At 43.2% G+C, this 20,465-nt stretch overlaps 1 protein-coding gene across 5 annotated transcripts in view; it reads right to left on the reverse strand.

Annotated features, from left to right (window-relative positions):
- LOC137369795 (receptor-type tyrosine-protein phosphatase mu-like) overlaps nucleotides 1–20,465 on the reverse strand; it is a 991,520-nt gene that overhangs the window by 581,660 nt on the left and 389,395 nt on the right. For all 5 annotated transcript variants that reach the window (XM_068031279.1, XM_068031278.1, XM_068031276.1 and 2 more), the window contains 2 exons: nucleotides 16,870–16,985; nucleotides 6,324–6,498 (listed from right to left, as the gene is read on the reverse strand). In XM_068031279.1, the coding sequence (XP_067887380.1) occupies nucleotides 6,324–6,498; nucleotides 16,870–16,985 (291 nt within the window). The remainder of the gene's footprint in view (nucleotides 1–6,323; nucleotides 6,499–16,869; nucleotides 16,986–20,465) is intronic.

The following is a 20,465-nucleotide window of genomic DNA, read 5'->3' on the forward strand; positions in this document are numbered from 1 at the left end:
CCTAAAATCTGCTTTCAGGACCTTATCCCTTTTCCTACCTATGTCACTAATGCCAACGTGGACCACGACCTCTGACTGTTCACCCTTCCCCAGAAGAATGTCCTGTAGCCGTTCCGTGACATCCTTGACCCTGGCACCAGGGAGGCATCATACCATCCTGGAGTCCCATCTACAGCCGCATAAATGCCTGTCTGTTCCCCTAACTAACGAATCCCCTGTCACTACTGCTCTTCTACTTTTCTTCCTCCCCTCCTGTGCAGCTGAGCCACCTGATGCCACAAGCTTGGCTCTGACTGGTAATGAGTTCCACAATCGAATCACTGTCTCGGTAAGAAGTTTCTCCTGAATTCTCTAATGGATTTATTGGTGACTATCCACTATTTTGTACCCCCACTCCACAAGTGGAAACATTTCTATACTTACCTTATTGAATCCCTTCATAAGTTTAAAGACCTCTATTAGGTATAATTAGCTCTATCTCTTTATTTTCTGAATCGCTTCATAATCTTTCTCTCCTCTTCACCTGGAGGCAACATCCTGAAACATGTGCAAACATCCAATTCCCATTTCCTTATATCCAGTGAAATATTCATCAAAAATGTATCAAGAGTTTCATAAGAATGCAAAAATCATCTCCCCAGAAATTAGAGGGCAAATATGCCGTGCTGTGTGTTAAGTACTGAGTTATCCAGGACTCCAAAGCTTCAGGTCAGTCCCATGGTGTGCAGGCTCTCTCCCAGTACTTATTGACTGTTATTCCAATGAACCTAGATAAACAGAGGCAACTTGGCATAATACCCAGGTTTAATTCTGTTCCCACCTGGCATCTATACACACACTAGTTCCCACTGGAGTCGCTGAATATCATTCAAGACTATTCTTCTCTCTAGCTTGGGGCACTATATCAATGTTAATGATATTCTGCTATCCCAGATAGAAAGAGCAAGAAAGAATTTGCATTTATATAGCGACTTTCAGAGCCTCAAGATGCCCCAAAGCAATTTAAAGCCAATGAAGTACCTTTGAAGTGTTGTAAAGTAGGAATTGTAGGAAATAAGACCAAAAAACTCATGGCAGACTGGCACCCAGCCTTTTCTGTTCTGTATGGCTCAGTCAGAAGTCACCCATTATGTCATGCAAAGGTATGTAGATTTTATATTCCCACCAAACAACCTTGTATTAGTTACTGTTTCGAGGGCCTGAAATTTTTTTAATTGATTTACTGGAACGAGAACATTTATATAGCACCTTTAATGTCGTAAAATATCTCAAGGCATTTCACAGGAGCATTATCAAACAAAATTTGACATTGAACCACATATTAGGACAGGTGATCGAAAGCTTGGTTAAAGAGGTAGGTTTTAAGGAGTATCTTAAAGAGAGAGAGAGGAGTAGAGAGGCGGACAGGTTTAGGAAGGGAATTCCTGAGCCTGAAACATAGGCAGTTGAAGCCACGGCAGCCGATGGTAGGGTGAAGAAATGTGGGGATGTACAAGAGGTCAGAATTGGAGGAGCTGGTTGTAGAGCTGGAGGAAGATTCAGAGATAAGTAGGGGTGAAGCCATGGAAGGATTTGAATTCAAGGATGTGAATTTCAATAAGTAAATCAGGGAGATTGGACGTATGCATTTCAGGACTTTGCGCACAAAATCCCAGTCTTTGAATTCACCTGCATTGCTCCCAATCAGACTGGCCCAACATGATTGCGCTCAGAAGCTCATTTAGTCCCACATCAATATATATTTATAAGCTCTGTCAATATTACTAAAATACATACAGTATTTTATGAGTGTTGTAAGGGCAGGAGATTCAACCTGTACACTGGGCAGGCTCCTGTCATGGGATTGTACACCAGTTTGGAATGATGCTAATTATATTGTCAGCCCATTAACTGCAAATGGAATTATGCCCTTGAGCCGTTCCATCAGTTGCAGTGCCGACTGCAAGTGTTGTGAGCAATTGCAGCAAAAAGCTAAAACAAAAGCTGTAATTATCTGCTGCCTCCCATGCAGCATGTTCCAATGCTTTGCTGAAAGATCAAAGCTCATCTTGCCACCACTCTGTACAGGCCAAGTGCTGCTCTGTAAAGAAAAACCAACAGAGAAGCCTAATCTGTGTAAATGAGTATTGCTGTTTAGTAATTCCAAATCTATTCAACCTAGGTTGCAAATAACAAAACTGTCATTTACACTTTCACATACACACACACACAAAAAACTCTCTCCCATCTGGCAATGTGAAAGACCAGGATTAGACGGAGATCAATTGACTGCCGCACCATCACCCCCTCCCCCCCACCACCCACTGTCCCCAGTCCTCCTCTCCCCACCCCACCCACCGACTGAAAAGCAGCCGAACAATAACAATCAAGCAGTTTGCAAATTGCTGCTGCCTGTACATTTATAAAGCTTTGTGGGGGTTTGCAAAGGCGATATTTAAAAGGCATCTCAAATCAGATTTGGAATGTAGGCTGATTAACACCATGGGTGGGCACCCTTAATATCCTGAATATCTGATGCAAAATAATACTTTAACTTCTACTTTACGGGGATGTCGCTCATGCAGGTGTCATCCTTAACAATAGGACCAAAAACTACCTTTATTCTAATTGACTGACCTTTAATCCCCCTATTATCCTTCACCCCCAACCCCCGCCCACCTCCAAGCCCAGCACAATGGGGCTGGGGAAGTTCAGCCCGTTAGCTCTATTCCTCTCTCCCACAGACGCTGCCAGACCTGCTGAGCACTTCCAGCATTTCAATTTCAGCTTTCCAGCATCTGCAGTATTTTGCCATTGTGTCTGCTACTTTTCCTGGCACTTTGTTTGGGACAGAATTGCCTTTCACGCCAATCATGGGCCCTTATCTCAGCCCCAGAGGAGCAAGGCCACCTTTACCAATCAAGCTGCTGCTGGGTTAGGAATGCTGGAGCATTTCTGAACATGGACTTCTGTCACTATTCCCTTTGCTATGGTGGACATTCTCGATGCACCCATAGTGTCATAGCGCCCATAGGATGTCCACCAGGAATGTGTAAAATAGCTCAACGGTGAGGGCTGCTGGAGGACAGCTCACAGCAACTATGCTAGGAACAAAGGCCCATCAATTTTCAGGCCCACTAGATTTAGAAATTAGTTTTGCTCCCCACCTCTCCACCCCGGCATTCGCCCCAGCTATTTGGTGAGTTAAATTTTTCCTGTCTCTTCATGTACCTTTGCACCACATACCATCCTCCAGCTCAAATAATGGGCAGGCAATCTGTTTCCGAGATCTGCTCCTGAACTCTTTTCATTAGAACTAAGGGGATTAAACGTGAATTAGTAACGATGGCTTAAAATTTTGAAGCAATTGAGAAAGCAGATAGAAACAGACTAAGGAATACAGAATGAAGAGAGATAGGTACGAGATTAACTATTAAGATATTTTGCGCAGAGAGCAGGTGAAGCAGAAGGTTGTGTGGCTCTGGAATTCACTACCAGTGTTCGTAATTGAAACAGAGAGCGTATCAATACATAGAATTTGTTAGATAGTCAGTTGAAGGAAAGGAGAATAAAGGGAAATGGGATCAGTGAAGGCACATTGAAGTTGGACTACTGTTCATGTGAAGGATAAACACCAACTTGACTTTTTGAGCTGAGGACTTGTTTCCATGTTGCTATATAGTTTTATATAGTGCTGTTCTGAATCACCTGTTAAAGCATGTAAGAGAGCCACATCTCACAAGTCAAGATGTCGCAAAGCTCTACTTTATCCCATATCTCCCTGTCCCTATCACCCTCACCCTTCACTACCAATCAAACTCATGAAGAAATATCAACTCTTGTAGGCATTATCTTACAATGCTCTGACTCCCTTGAAATGATTCCTCAGCTGCTGTAGGCACTGAATTAAACTTTATGAAATTGTGTGCATGTTCTTATAGTCATGCTCTCAATTACCTTCCTTCCAACTAAGAGTTTGTTCTAGTTGCACCAATCAATGGATGGCCTCACTATACTGACGTGTTCCAGATTCAGGGGCTGTTACATTTGACATTCATAAAGGTTTTGCAGATCAGAAAGAAATAATGGTTTTTCACAGCTGGGTAGAATGTTCCCACAAATTACTACTTTGTGGGGGGGAAAAAATGAGAAGAGACATATTTTTGGACTTTGTAAAAGCTTTTGTGATGACACTGCTAAGTCAACCTGCCCTGGTGTGAGAATGCCTTCTGTTAGCTAATTACACTGTGGAGCCTTTCTGAATTCCGCACTGAAAGAGGAGGAGTGACAGTAAGTGGGATCTATGGATCAATAGAAAAGGCGAGGGAGTGATCTAGGATAAAAATACAAAAAGGATTCATAGATATTGTGAAGCATTGTGTGCTCCATAGAGCAGTTGGCTGGCAGAACAACTATTTCTTGGCAGTCTTCAGCTCCCAATCATTTGTTTCCACTTGGCCCACAAATGGTTCACACTGTGTGCATGAAATTTATATCTCCAAGATATCTGTCTTTTGCCCAAACCTGCGGTGTCCTTCTAAAACTGTTTTCCTGTCAGTTTCAAGTTGATTTCATACATAGATTAAAAAATCATGTGATTTAGGAACAATACTATCAATTAATGCATCAATGCACCTGACTGTCAAATAGTGCTTTTTACTGGTGATAACTTGAAGAGCTCACAGCTACAAAGCCTGTATATTAGTAAGCGTTTGAGTCAATTATTTTGTGTGTCTTGTGTGTGTGGGGGTGGCGGGGAGAGGAGAAAGAGAGGATTTACAAATTCTTATTAAATACCTGCTCTCAATCTAGAAGCCCACAACAGCAATACCCTTAGGAGACATGATACAGTCAAACCAAGAACCTCTTTATCATCCATCAAGTGTTTATCAACAATACACTTTCACCATGATACTTTTTAGTATCCATTTTGATCACCTGGTTACAAAGGTTCAATAGGCCTGTATGCACAGAGCTGTTGGGCTTTTCATTGTACCACCATTGATAGCTGTGTCTCCATCTGCAAAAGCCATAAGCTCTGAAATTTCCTCCCTAAACCTCTCCGTCTCGTTACTCCTCTCTTTATGAACTTCCTTAAATCCTCTCTCTTTGACCAAGCTTATGATCACTGGTCCTAATATTTCCTTACATGACTCAGTGACAATTTTTGTCTGATTACACTCCTGTGAGGAATCTTGGAACATTTTACTGTGTTAAAGATGCCATATAAATGCAAGCTGTTGTTGTTGTGTGACACAACGATAATGGAAAGTTGACCAATGCCCAAGTACAGTCCTGTGGCTGTTCGTGTAGATTATCTATGTGCTATAGTTGCCAATGCCCAACTACATTTGCAATCTGTATCAATAGAAATGTGATATGGTACAGATGATTGAGGCGCACATATAGTCCTGCTGTTGTTTCTACAGAGATAGAAACATGCCTGTCATGCTTTCTCTATCTCTCTCTCAATGTACATGTCTCTGTATACTCCGCTCCATGTCTGTCTCTCTCTCTCTCTCTCTCTGTTTTTCTCTCTCTTCATGACCACTCATGTTTCTGGCACTGTGTCAGTGATGTATCCATGTGGCACAGGTACATAATGGAAGACAGATCAATCTTAGGATACCTCTCTGCTGCTGAATCACACCATTTATGTACTTGATACATTGGATGCTGCTAATCTTCAGGGTAGTTTCAGAACCTATGGCCCAAACAGCCACAGGACACTCAGGACTTTTCAGATGCTATTCCTGTCGTAAATGTGCAAAGCACTTTTGTACCATCTGTATTTCATGTCATCACATACACAGAAACAGGCACTGCACCAGTACTTCAAGTGGAGATTGCCTGGCAAGATCAATACCGACAGGAATAAAGCTGCCATCTGTACCAATACCACTTACGTCCTGACAATGTGCAGCAAATATGAGACAAAAAATCTCCACACTTCAATTATGCAATTTCTGGTCAGTTTGATCGGCTCCAGTTCATGGTGGTTTAAAGAGAATATGTCTTATTGCACTTTAGAGTAGCAAGTTGCAAAAATATGTTACTGTTATTGGGGTATAAAGGGCGAACCAAGCTGAAAGTCCCTTGCCACGTCATGCACCACTCTAAATCACTTTGTGCTAGTAATACCAATATGAATGAAGCCATACCCATGATTTGCTGAAAATACTGTTCAGCCCAAGTTTGTCAGTGATCTTTATAGAAAAAACATCTCACTGCTTCATCAAAATTTCCAATCTCAAGATCTGTCTTCCTGTGTAACGACAGTGTTCCCATTCGAGATACAGACAGATCTAACTTAAGAAGAAAAGAATAGAGAAATGCAAACAAACCTTTCACAATTAACTCTGCGTAGTTGGACACTCCGGAGCCTCCCTCTGACTCAATCACGCAGCGATAGTGATCTGTGTCACTCCGCACGGTGTTAGCCACATTGAAGGTAGCTACAAATCGACGGTAGTTCAAGACCTTGGTCTCCTTCACGGGTGTGTCCTTTCCACTGCGTCTCTGGGGAGAAGAATGCCAGTGTAAAGTTACATGTAAAAAGAAGATGCACTCATTCCATGGGTAGCTATACAATTGCAGACAATACAAGAGCACTATCTTTGCCAGGAAGGAATTGCTGACCAAAGAGCAGCATTGGAGAAACATAGAGGAGCATTTAGCCTAGCCCACCCATTGGGAACTGATGGGCTGGGTAGAATGCTGCTTTTACCCTGAACTTGATGGAGAGTAATATTGGGTGGGCTGTAAAAGTAGCATTCCACCCAGCCTGTGGGTTTTTCGCCCCACAATTTAGGTTAAAATTTCCCCCATTAATTGCCTGGAAGATGCAGGGACTGCCCACTGGGAAATCTCTAGTCAAGCATTGCCATGCGACAGGAAATCTGCCATTAATGGGAATGCAGTTTTCCAATTCTGATTCTGGTTCTACGAACATATGAATTAGGAGCAGCTGTAGGTCATTTGGCCCCTCGAGCCTGCACCACCATTTGATAAGATCATGGCTGATCTGATTGTGGTTTCAACTCTACTTTCCTGCTATAACCTTTGACTCTCTTGTCAATCAAGAATCTATCCACTCTCAGCCTGAAAAATATTCAATGACCCTGTCTCCACTGCTCTCTGGGGAACAGAATTCCACAGACTAAAAACCCTCTGAGAGAAAAAATTTCTCCTCATCTCCATCTTAAATGGGAGACCCCTAATTTTTAAACTGTGTTCCTGAGTTCTATTCTCTTCCCTAAGGGAAATCATCCTCTCAGCATCCACCCTGTCAAGTCCTCTCAGAAGCTTATATGTTTCAATAAGATCATCTCTTATTCTTTTAAACTCCAATGGCCTAACCTGTGAAACCATTCCTCATAAAATAATCCCTTCTCCCAGGAATCAGTCAAGTGAGCCTTTTCTGAACTGTTTCTAACACAATTATATCCTTTCTTAAGGAGTCTAAAGCTACACAATACTCCAGATTGTGGTCTCACCAACGTCCTGTACAACTGTAGCAAAAGGTCCCTACTTTTATATTCCATTCTCTTTGTAATAAACAACAACATTCCATTTGCCTCCTTAATCACTTGCTGTGCCTGCATACTAACTTTTTGTGAACCATGTACCAGGACACCCAGATCCCTCTGTACTGCAGAGTACTGCAATCTCTCTCCATTCAAATAATATCCTGCTTTTCTATTCTTCCTGCCAAAGTGAAAAAGTTCATATTTTCCCACACCAAACTCCATCTGCCAAATTTTTGCCCACTCACTTAATCTATCTCTATCCCTTTCCAGACTCTTTATGTCCTCTTCACAACTGACTCTCTGACCTATCTTTGTCATCAGCAAATTTAGCAACCATACATTCAGTCCCTTCATCCAAGTCATTGATATAGGTTGTAAATAGCTGAGGCCCCAGCACTGATCCCTGTGGCACTCCACTAGTTTCAGCTTGCCAACCCAAAAATGTCCCATTTATCCCTACTGTCTGTTTCCTGTTAGCTAACCAATCCTCTATACATGCTAATATGTTAACCTCTATATCATGAGCTTTTATTTTGTGTAGTAACCTTTGATGTAGTAACTTATCAAATGCCTTTTGGAAATCCAAGTACACCACATCTACAGGTTCCACTTTATCTACCTTGCCTGTTACTTCCTCAAAGAGCTCCAATAAATTAGTCAAACACGATTTTCCTTTCACAAAACCATGTCGACTCTGCCTGATCACATTAAGGGTTTCTAAGTGACCAGCTATAACCTCCTTAATAATAGATTCGAGCATGTTCCCTATGACAGATGCAATTTCCTGCTTTCTGTCTCCCTCCTTTTCTTGAATAGAGGAGTTACATTTGCTATTTTGAACAGACCTAGCAAGGCAAAACTGGGTATCCATGAGGCGCTGTGGGGCCATCAGCAGCAGCAGAATTGTACTCAACCACAATCTGTAACCTCATGGCCCGGCATATCCCCCACTCTACCATTACCATCAAGCCAGGAGACCAACCCTGATTCAATGAAGAGTGCAGGAGGGCATGCCAGGAGCAGCAGCAGGCATACCTCAAAATGAGGTGTCAACCTGGTGAAGCTAAAACACAGGACTACTTGCATGCCAAACTGCGTAAGCAGCATGCGATAGACAGAGCTAAGCGATCCCATAACCAACGGATAAGATCGAAGCTCTGCAGTCCTGCCACATCCAGCTGTGAATGGTGGTGGACAATTAAACAACTAACTGGAGGAGGTGGCTGCACAAATATCCCCATCCTCAATGTTGGGGGAGCCCAGCACATCAGTGCGAAAGATAAGGCTGAATCATTTGCAACAATCTTCAGCCAGAAGTGCCGAGTTGATGATCCATCTCGGCCTCCTCCTGAAGTCCCAGCATCACAGATGCCAAACTTCAGCCAATTCGATTCACTCCGTGTGATATCAAGAAACGACAGAAGGCACTGGATACTGCAAAGGCTATGGGCCCTGACAACATTCCAGCAATAGTACTGAAGACCTGTGCTCCAGAACTTGCCGCGCCCCTAGCCAAGCTGTTCCAGTACAGCTACAACACAGGCATCTACCCTGCAATGTGGAAAATTGCCCAGGTATGTCCTGTACACAAAAAGCAGGACAAGTTCAACCCGGCCAATTACCGCCCCATCAGCCTACTCTCAATCATCAGTAAAGTGATGGAAGGTGTCATCAACAGTGGAATCAAGCGACACTTGCTTAGCAATAACCTGCTCAGTTATGCTCAGTTTGGGTTCTGCCAGGGTCACTCAGCTCCTGACCTCATTACAGCCTTGGTTCAAACTTGGACAAAAGAGCTGAACTCAAGAGATGAGGTGAGAGTGACTGCCCTTGACATCAAGGCAGCATTTGACCGAGTATGGCATCAAGGAGCCCTAGCAAAACTGAGGTCAATGGGAATCAGGGGCAAAACCCTCCACTGGCTGGAGTCATACCGAGCGCAAAGGAAGATGGTTGTGGTTGTCGGAGGTCAATCATCTGAGCTCCAGGACATCACTGCAGGAGTTCCTCAGAGTAGTGTCCTAGGCCCAACCATCTTCTGCTGCTTCATCAATGACCTTCCTTCAATAATAAGGTCAGAAGTGGGGATGTTCGCTGATGATTGCACAATGATCAGCACCATTCATGACTCCTCAGATACTGAAGCAGTCCATGTAGAAATGCAGCAAGACCTGGACAATATCCAGGCTTGGGCTGATAAGTGGCAAGTAACATTTGTGCCACACAAGTGCCAGGCAATGACCATCTCCAACAAGGGAGAATCTAACCATCTTCCCTTGACATTCAATAGCATTACCATCGCTGAATCTCCCACTATCAACATCCTAGGAGCTACCATTGACCAGAAACTGAACTGGAGTAGCCATATAAATACTGTGGCTACAAGAGCAGGTCAGAGGCTAGGAATCCTGAGGCGAGTAACTCACCTCCTGACTCCCCAAAGCTTGTCCACCACCTGCAAGGCATAAGTCAGGAGTGTGATGGAATACTCTCCACTTGCCTGGATGGGTGCAGCTCCAACAACTCTTAAGAAGCTCGACACCATCCAGGACAAAGCAGCCCGCTTGATTGGCACCCCATCTACAAACATTCACTCCCTCCACCACCGACGTACAGTGGCAGCAGTGTGTACCATCTACAAAATGCACTGCAGCAGTGCACCAAGGCTCCTTCGACAGCACCTTCCAAACCCGCGACCTCTACCAACTGGAAGGACAAGAGCAGCAAATGCATGGGATCACCACCTGCAAGTTCCCATCCAAGTCGCACACTATCCTGACTTGGAACTATATTGCCGTTCCTTCACTGTCGCTGGGTCAAAATCCTGGAACTCACTTCCTAACAGCACTATGGGTATACCTACCCCAAATGGACTGCAGCGGTTCAAGAAGGCAGCTCACCACCACCTTCTCAAGGGCAATTCGGGATGGGCAATAAATGCTGGGCTGGCCAGCATCGCCCACATCCCATGAATGAATGAAAAAAAAACATTTGCTATTTCACAATCTGATGGCACCTTTCTAGAATCTAGGGGATTTTGCAAAATTACAACCAATGCACCTACTATCTCAGCAGCTACTGCTTTTAAGACCTTAGGATGCAGACCATCAGGTCCTGGGGACTAATAGTTTTCTCAGTACTCTTTCCCTGGTGATTGTAATAGCTTTAAGTTCCTCCCTCCCTTTCACCTCTTGAATTACACATATTTCTGAGATATTACTAGTGTCTTCTACAGCGAATACAGACACAAAATATCTGTCCAACACTTCTGCCATTTCCTTATTTCCCATTATTAATTCTCCAGACTCACTCTCTAGAGGACCAACACTCACTTTAGTTTACTCTTTTCCTTTTTAAAAACTTATAGATTATACTTCTCATTCTAACTTCAGCAAGATAGAGCATGTGCAGCTGGCTGATGTGAACTGTCCAATTGTGTCGTGGTACAGGGTTAGTGGGGGGGTCATTTTCTGACTTTGTGCTTCCAATTTGGAGCCTCATTGACTGAAAAAAGCACATTGGATATTCCAGCGGCCACTATGCAGGATATTCCAACCATTTAAGTAACTCTTAAATAATTGTTCACAGCACACAATTCTGTGCCGTACACACCAGAAAGATGCCAATTTCAATCCCCAATCTGTGCTGAGTTAATTGCTCTCAGTCACAGTGGAGTCATATTTTTTCCTCACAGACTGGCTGTCAGGCAAGATAATAATCAGTACAGCCTCCTGCTCCTGATCATGATCCAAGAATCCCCGCTGTTAGTGAGTGTGTGTCAACAGTGGGTGAGACAATCACGTGTTCGACTGTTCCATTCTGGATCCGAATTGCCTGGTGATACAAATTGTCAAGGTTCACAGATGACTAATAGGCACTTGGTCAAGGTAACACAGGGCACCTCGTGCCCATGTAATCATACCCATGTAAGCAGCTTCCTAACAAGAGCAGGGAGAGAAATGACAAGAGATAATAAAAATATACATAAAGCAGTGCCCACTGGGAATACATCACAGCTCACAGCTGCCAAGTAGTAGAAAAAACAGGTAATTAAAAACTATATATTTGCACTTACTTGCACTCTCGTACCTCTCCATTCTTCACAGGTGTTAGCAGGCTGCATAACTATGAAAGCATCACAAGTGAGCCTGATCCTGCCCAGACCCAATGCCCTCACAGGTGCCAGCTGTGATTCATATGCTAACACTCTCGCCTTTGAGTTGGAAGGTTGTGCGTTGAAGTCCCACTCCCGAGACAGGAGCACAAAATCTAAGCCAACACTTCAATCCAGTACTGTGAGAGCACTGTATTGTCTGAGGTGCTGTCTTTAGAATGAGACGGTAAACTGAGAATCGAGTAGATTGGCCCTATATTCTCTGGAGCTTAGAAGAATGAGATATGATCTCATTAAAACATATAAAGATTCTGAGAGGGCTTGACCGACAGACTGCTTCCCTAGGCTGGAGAGACCAGAACTAGGGGACAGAGACTCAGGATAAAGGGTCAGCCATTGAGGACTGAAATGGGGAGAAATTTCTTCACTTAAAGGATTGTGAATCTTTGGAATTCTCTATCCCAGAGGGCTGTGGATGTTCAGTTGTTGAGTATATTTAAGACAGAGATTGATAGATTTCAGGGAATCAAGGGATATGGGGATAGGGCAGGAAAGTGGAGTTGAGGTCAGCCATGATCTTACTGAATGTGGAGCAGACTCGAGGGGCCCTAAGCTTACTCCTGCTCCTATGATCTTATGACCCATCTGTCCTCTTAGCTGAATGTAAAAGATCCCATGGCATAATTGTGAAGAAAAGCAGGGGAGTTTCTCCTTCGTGTTCTGGCCAATATTTATCCCTCAGCCAACATCACTTAAAGAATAAATTATTTGCTCATTATCTCATTCATGTTTGTGAGACCTTGTTATGTGCAATTTGGCTGCCACATTTCCTATACTGCAGTAGTGATTACTCTTCAAAAGTAATTCATGGGCCATCAAGCACTCTGGGATGTCCTGTGGTTGTGAAAGGTGCTATATAAATACAAATCTTTCTTTTTCAATAGGTGCCAAGGGATAGCAATCAAGAATAATCCCTTGTTTTATTTCCCCTCTCTAACTCAGAGGTACTGAGATGAACTAAGCATCTTCCAGGGATCAAATCTGAAACATTTACATGTGGATTTTGAAAGCTAACGTAAGTAGAACATGAACTCAAAAGACAGAGTTTAATAAATGAATTGTAGGTATGTACTTGAGGACTCAAAGGGATCTAATTGCACATAACAAACTATAGTTAATATTCCAGTAAAAATGGACATAAATAATGTGTTGAGATACACAGAGATGATGTTTCAAAAATAAGATGTATCCTTGCAAAATGGTCACTGCAGGTAGGTTTTCAAGTTTTAAGCAGCAGCTACTTCTCGGTCCTTGCATGCTTGTTACTCTTTGTGTATCTTCCAAAGTTGCTCAGTGATTACCTGCTACTTCAGCTTCACAGCAGCATGCCAGATTGGTGGTTCAGTGCTTATGTAATGAGGCTGTGACAACAGCTACAGTGTTTTAATCACCAATGTTGTGCAGCTGATTTAAATGCCCTTCTTTTCATTTCTACCAGTTGACCATTTTAAAATAGAAGACAGCTTTATAAAATTTTCCAGTAATCTAAAATTTTTGAAAATGATTTCATCACTGGAGTCGCCTAAAAGAGTATGAGTTACAATTTAGAAAAAATTGGATTTAAGTGTAACATGTGTACCTGATGTCACATCCACACTATAAGCATGGCTGCTGAATGATGTTCTTTGTCTGTTTTCTCCCATTCCTTCCTCTCCAGAAAGTATTGATTTGTTGTTAGGACACAATCCACAAGTGCTGGACACCCTCCGGTCACACCTCTCAGTATCCACACTGAATTGACATAGGACATTTAACAGAATGGTACCAGGGATGAGGGATTTCAGTTATGCAAAGAGACGAGAGTAGCTGAGAGTGTTCTCTTTACAGCAGAGAGGATTAAGGGGAAATTTATGAGGAGGTGTTCAAAATTTTGAGGGGTTTTGATAGCCTAAATAGGGAGAAATGGTTTCCACTGCCAGAAAAACCACAGAAACCAGAGAACATGGGTTTATGAAAATTGGAAAAAAGCCTGGGGGGTGATGCGGAGAATGTTTTTTAATGCAGTGAGTTCTTATGATCTGGAATGCACTGCCTGGAAGGATGAAGGAAGCAGAGTCAAGAGTAACTGGCAAAAAGGAATTGGATATATACTTAAAGGGAAAACATTTTCAGTGTTATGTGGAAGAGCATGGGATAAGGACTAATTGGATTGATTTTTCATCGAACAAGCATAGGCATGATGGGCCGAATGGACTCACAGATGCACAGAATTGTCTCAATGCAGAAGGAGGCCATTCAGCCCATAGTGTCTACACTGGCTGTCTGATAGAGCAACACACACAGTTCCATTTCCCTGCCTTCTCCCCATAACCCTGCACATTCTTCCTTTCCATATAACTGTCTAATTCTCTTTTGAATGCTTCAATTGAACCTGCCTCCACCACGTTCTCAGGCAGCGCATTCCAGACCTTAACCACTCACTGCGTGAAAAAGTTTTTCCTCATGTCACTTTTGCTTCTCTTATCAAATACTTTAAATCTGTGCCCTCTCGTTCTTGATCCTTTCACGAGTGGGAACAGGTTCTCTCGGTCTACTCTGTCTAGACCCCTCATGATTTTGAATAACTCTATCAAATCACCTCTCAGCCTAATCTTCTCCAAGAAAAACAGTCTTAACTTCTCCAATCTATCTTCATTACTGAAGTTCCTCATCCCTGGAACTATTCTTGTGAATCTTTTCTGTACTCTCTCCAATGCCCTCACGTCTTTCCTAAAGTGCGGCGCCCAGAACTGGACACAATACTCCAGCTGTGGCTGAACTAGTGTCTTATACAAGTTCAGCACAACTTCTATGCTCTTGAACTCTAGTAATAAAGGCCAGGATACTGTATGCTTTATTAACCACTCTCTCAACCTCTCCTGCCACCTTCAATGATTTATGCACATATATACTTAGGTTCTTTTGCTCCTGCACCACCTTTAGAATTGTTCCCTTTATTTTATATTGTGTCTCCATGTTCTTCCTACCAAAATGAATCACTTCACATTTCTCTGCATTGAACTTCATCTGCCACCTGTCTGCCCATTCCACCAACTTGTCTATGTCCTTTTGAAGTTCTACACTGTCCTCCTCACAGTTCACAATGCTTCCAAGTTTCGTATCATCTGCAAACTTTGAAATTGTGCCCTGTACACCAAGGTCTAGGTCATTAATATATATCAGGAAAAGCAAGGGTCCCAACACTGACCCCTGGGGAACTCCACTACAAACCTTCCTCCAGCCCGGAAAACATCCATTAACCTTTGTTTACTCCTTCTGTGTTGCAAGATTTTACAATTCCATGATTCTATTTAAATAGCAGAAAATCTACCATTCCATTGTAGTCCAGGGAAGCCTTGCAATTGGATACTTAAAATAAAACAAAAACCTTCACTCCTGCTTTTTGCTTCTTCACTGAGTAAACCTCTTACTTGATGTCCTTTAGCTAATGGAAATAACACTTTGATTTGGCATTTGTACTGATGATTAAACTTAAAACCCTCCCCACACCTCAGCCTGGGATCTTGTTGGGCCACTGCTGGGATCAGAAATGCAGGGCTGTCCTGGACTAGTGGGGATCAAGATGAAGACAGTCACCACAGGCTAGGTAACTTGGATTAAGAGATCTCCTCTGTCTTCTCTAAACCGTAGGAACTGACTTTTTTATTATTCATTCATGGGATGTGGGCATCCCTGGTAAAGCTAACATTTATTGCCCATCCCTAATTGCCCTTGAGAAGGCGGTGGTGAGCCATCTTCTTGAACCGCTGCAGTCTATGTGGTGTAGGTACACCCATGGTTCTGTTAGAAAGGAAGTTCCAGGATTTTGACCCAGCGACAGTGAAGGAACGGCGATATAGTTCTAAGTCAAGATGGTGTGTGGCTGGCAGGGGAACTTGCAGGTGGTGGTGTTCCCATGCACCTGTTGCCATTGTCCTTCTATATTGTAGCGGTAGCAGGTTTGGAAGGTGCTGTCAAAGGAGCCTTGGCAAGTTGCTGCAGTGCATCCTGTAGATTGTACACACTACAGCCCCAGTGCGCCAGTGGTGAAGGGAGTGAATGTTTAAGGTGATGGATGGGGTGGCAGTCAAGTGGGCTGCTTTATCCTGAATGGCCTTTGCACTGTGGGAGTACCTACACCACATGGACTGCAGTGGTTCGAGAAGGTGGCTCACCACCACCTACTCAAGGGCAATTAGATTGGGGCAATAAATGCTGGTCTTGCCAGCAATGTTTCAATCCCAAGATCGAATAAAAGAAAAATAGCTTCTTGAGTGTTGTTGGAGCTGCACTCATCCAGGTAAGTGGAGAGTATTCCAACATCTGCTGACTTGTTTGTGCCTTGTAGATGGTGAACAGGCACTGGGGAGTCAAAAGGTGAATTACTCATCGTAAAATACCCAGCCTCTGACCCACTCTTGTAGCCACAGTATTCATGTGGCTGTTTTCTGGTTAATGGTAACCCCCAGGATGTTGATGCTGGGGATGCAGCGATGGTAATGTAATTGAATGTCAAGGGGAGATGGTTAAGATTCTCTCTTGTTGGAGATGGTCACTGCCTGGCACTTGTACAACACAAATGTTACTTGCCACTTATCTGCCCATGCCTCAATGTTGTTTACATCTTGTTGCATACAGACACGGACTGCTTCATTATCAGAGTTGTGAATGGGACTGAACACTGTGCAATTATCAATGAACATCCCCACATCTGACCTTATGATGGAGGGAAGGTCATTGATGAAGCAGCTGAAGATGGTTGGGCCCAGGACACTACCCTGAGGAACTCCCTAGTGATGTCCTGGGGCTGAGCTGATTGGATTCTGACAACCACAACCATTTTCATTTGTGCTAAGTATGATTCCAGCCAATGGAGAGTTTTCTCCCTGATGCCCATTGATTTCAATTTTCCCAGGGCTCCTTGATGCTACACTTGGTCAAATGCTGCCTTGATGTCAAGGGCAGTCACCCTCACCTCACTTCTGATATGTCACCTTCAGAAGAGAACAGGGTGAATTGGAAGTAAAAATGGGGTGCAATTGTCTTAAAGCTAAGGCAGCAGTTATTATTCCAGAGGCTGCCAATCTTGCTGAGTCTCTGTACAATTACTGTAAGCTAGTCTGGAGAAACAGTTGGAGTCCCAGCTAAGGACAATTATGTCACATTATGGTGATTGGAACAATATCCACTTTATTTAATTTTTTTTACCTGCAGCCATAGTTTGTCAGAGACGGTTGTCTGTCCGTTGGCTGTGCACTGAAACGTGGCGTTCTGCCCAGCGTTAACTTCTACATTCTGCAGGCGACGGAAATGGGGGGATTTGGCTGATAATAAGGAGAAAAAAGTTAAGTGTGCAGTTTAACAAGGTGGAAAAAACATATTTAGTACATCATAGCACACTTGCACTTTGTACAATACATCTGGAATTAAGTTAATTTACCAGTTCTTGGTATTCAAGAGGCTTTGCTGTAAATTTGGATGCTGTCGAAAAGGCAATTTTTTCTTCCAAGATTTTACGATTCTCTGAAAAGTTAAATTATTTCTTTCTCCACAGATGCTGCCTGACCTGCTGAGCATTTCCCAGCATCTTCTGTTTTTATTCCAGGTTTCCAACATCCGCAGTATTTGGCCTTTGTTTTATCATTCTCTCCCCTCTTTCATACCATTGATTCACACAATAAATTACAGACACAGGCAATAGCAAGAAAAATACAGAATACTGGATCCAAGAAGAACCTGGCCTCAATTGTACACATCATTTATTTATATTTCAGCACAAGGGACACGAGCCTATCATTACAGGCTAAGCTGGGATAAGAATGAGGTGATGTATACGGAGATGAATACAGAGCTCTGAGTTGAAGTTCTTAGTATGAGCTTCTGTTATGTGAAACTCCGTGCCAGAAGGACTAATTTGTAAATTTACCCTCAAGCCAAAAATGCAGGAGGGTTGTATTTCCAACCCTGGTAGTGGAGCAGTGGGGTCAAAGAGCAGCGAGCTCAATGCTCACTGATGTAACCCGAGGCCCCCCTCGCAGGATTTTGCCAAGGCTATCTTCATTATGTATTCACAGACAACTTCCAGCTAGGTTGGGTCTTCTAGCAAGAGCCTGCTGCTGTCAGAAGAGGATAGAGGGTGAGGACATAGTGCACAGCAACAGCTCTTAACAGCTGCAGCTGATACTTAAAAGGGCTGCTTTATTGTTTCCGGGGGATAAACAGCTTAAATTGCAGGCTAATGAGGCACAGCACCTTCATCTTATGATGCTAGTTTTGAGAGAGATGCATCTGAAAGAAAGGAAGCAAGGATAGAAGGAAAAAGAAAGAATGAATGGACAGGCTTGCATATGTACATCAGTTACTATATTTTTGCCTCCCCACAGGAGATGTAAAAACAATGTTTGGCAGCATGTGTCAGACACTGTAAAAACTGTGTCAAACAATCAAAACATCAGAACTAAGGTGAACAGTCTCAGGTCGTTCAGGGTTAGACTAGCCAGTATTTCATAATGCCAAGAAAATTATGCATCCCACAATGCATTTCCTCCAACCCGATTAAACACAGAATTAGCTCAATTTTCCTGAGCTTTGTATAATTGCCAATACTATGGTAACCTTATACATTATCACTTTCACTTCATACTGCAACCTTTATTATTTGAAAAGATGAACCCAAAAAACAGCCTTACACTTGCATGATGCATATTCATCTGTTCATGTATAAGATGGGATACAGGATGGACACTTGGGTGACCCTTGATGTGTGTTTATGCCTCCAACATCTCAACAGTACACGACACAGCAATAACAACAAAGTTCATTTATATAGCACCTTTAACATAGGAAAACATGTCAAGGCACTTCACAACAGCATTATCAAACAAAGGACATATTAGGAGAGGTGACCAAAAGCTTGGTCAAAGAGCTAGGTTTTAAGGAATATCTTCAAGGCAGGGAGAGAGATAGAGAGGTTTAGGAAAGTAGTGTCAGACCAGGGCTGGAGACATTCAGTAGAAATACTTCCATTTATACAGCAACTCATCATCTCAGTATTTCACACATGATTTTGAAGTGACTGTGTCAGCCATTGTACACCAGTGACAGCTCACGAACTGAACAACAGTGCCATAGGGAATCAGGGCAGTGTCCGAGGCCCAAACATCTTCAGCTACTTCAACAATGACCTTCCCTCCATCATAAGATCAGAAGTGGGTATGTTTGCTGATGATTGAAGAGTTTCAGTTCCAATTACAACTCCCAAGGCTCACCATCACCTTCTCAAGGCCAACTAGGGATGGGCAATAAATGTTGGCCTTGCCAGCAATTCTCACATTCCAGGAATGAATAAAAATAAAATATAACATCTAATCCAAAGGATAACTCTTCCAACAATGGTGCAATTCCCCTTACACAGAAGTTAATGGTACCCTTGGTGTGCGCTGTGAGTATTGCAAAAGTTCATGATACTAGCCTACAACTTTCCACCTGTATTTTAATGGATGGTAAATCAGAGGTCGGGCGTGCACAGTTTTGCAATATGCCCTCCTAACATACTGCTCAATTCACCAACTATTTGCACATTTCTACAAAGCTTTTATCTTAACTGCAGTCACAAGTGTCCCAGACGCCTCTATACGCCAGATTTGGTTTTGCTGACCAAATCAAGATGGGGCACTTCATCTATGAAGGGACAAGTACGCGAATCAAGTACACATCCATTTGAATGAATATAACTTTGTTCTACACAGTGGACCAATACAGAAATTATCTGGGGAAATCTTGAGAATTATCCATGTAATTAAAAACTTACTAAGTATCAGCCAACACAGCATTCAGAAAGGGAATATCCTGCCTGCAGTGTCATCTCAAGTGGCCTGTGGTAAACCTTATAATGAGTTATACCTGGCAGGACTTCCAAAAAACCATTCACAAAACAGTGCTTGTTGTTACACAAGCTCAAAGCATGTATCAATGAACAAGAAGCTACTGCAGGGTAGAAAGCATTGGGTGTTAGTTAAGGGTGCGAGATTGGAGTTTTTTTTTATTCATTCATGGGATGTGGGCGTCACTGGCCAGGCATGCATTTATTGCCCATCCCTAATTGCCCTTGAGAAGGTGGTGGTGAGCTGCCTTCTTGAACCGCTGCAGTCCATTTGGGGTAGGTATACCCACAGTGCTGTTAGGAAGGGAGTTCCAGGATTTTGATCCAGCGACAGTGAAGGAATGGCGATATAGTTCCAAGTCAGGATGGTGTGTGACTTGGAGGGGAACGTGCAGGTGGTGGTGTTCCCATGTATTTGCTGCCCTTGTCCTTCTGGTTGGTAGAGGTCGCAGGTTTTGAAGATGCTGTCTAAGGAGCCTTGGTGCATTGCTGCAGTGCATCTTGTAGATGGTACACACTGCTGCCACTGTGCGTCGGTGGTGGAGGGTGTGAATGTTTGTAGATGGGGTGCCAATCAAGTGGGCTGCTTTGTCCTGGATGGTGTCGAGCTTCTTGAGTGTTGTTGGAGCTGCACCCATCCAGGCAAGTGGTGAGTATTCCATCACACTCCTGACTTGTGCCTTGTAGATGGTGGACAGGCTTTGGGCAGTCAGGAGGTGAGTTACTCGCCTCAGGATTCCTAGCCTCTGACCTGCTCTTGTAGCCACGGTATTTATATGGCTACTCCAGTTCCGTTTCTGGTCAATGGTAGCTCCTAGGATGTTGATAGTGGGAGATTCAGCGATGATAATGCCGTTGAATGTCAAGGGAAGATGGTTAGATTCTCTCTTGTTGGAGATGGTCATTGCCTGGCACTTGTGTG

Source organism: Heterodontus francisci, chromosome 5, assembly GCF_036365525.1.
Source record: "Heterodontus francisci isolate sHetFra1 chromosome 5, sHetFra1.hap1, whole genome shotgun sequence".
Classification (NCBI taxonomy): Eukaryota; Metazoa; Chordata; class Chondrichthyes; order Heterodontiformes; family Heterodontidae; genus Heterodontus; species Heterodontus francisci.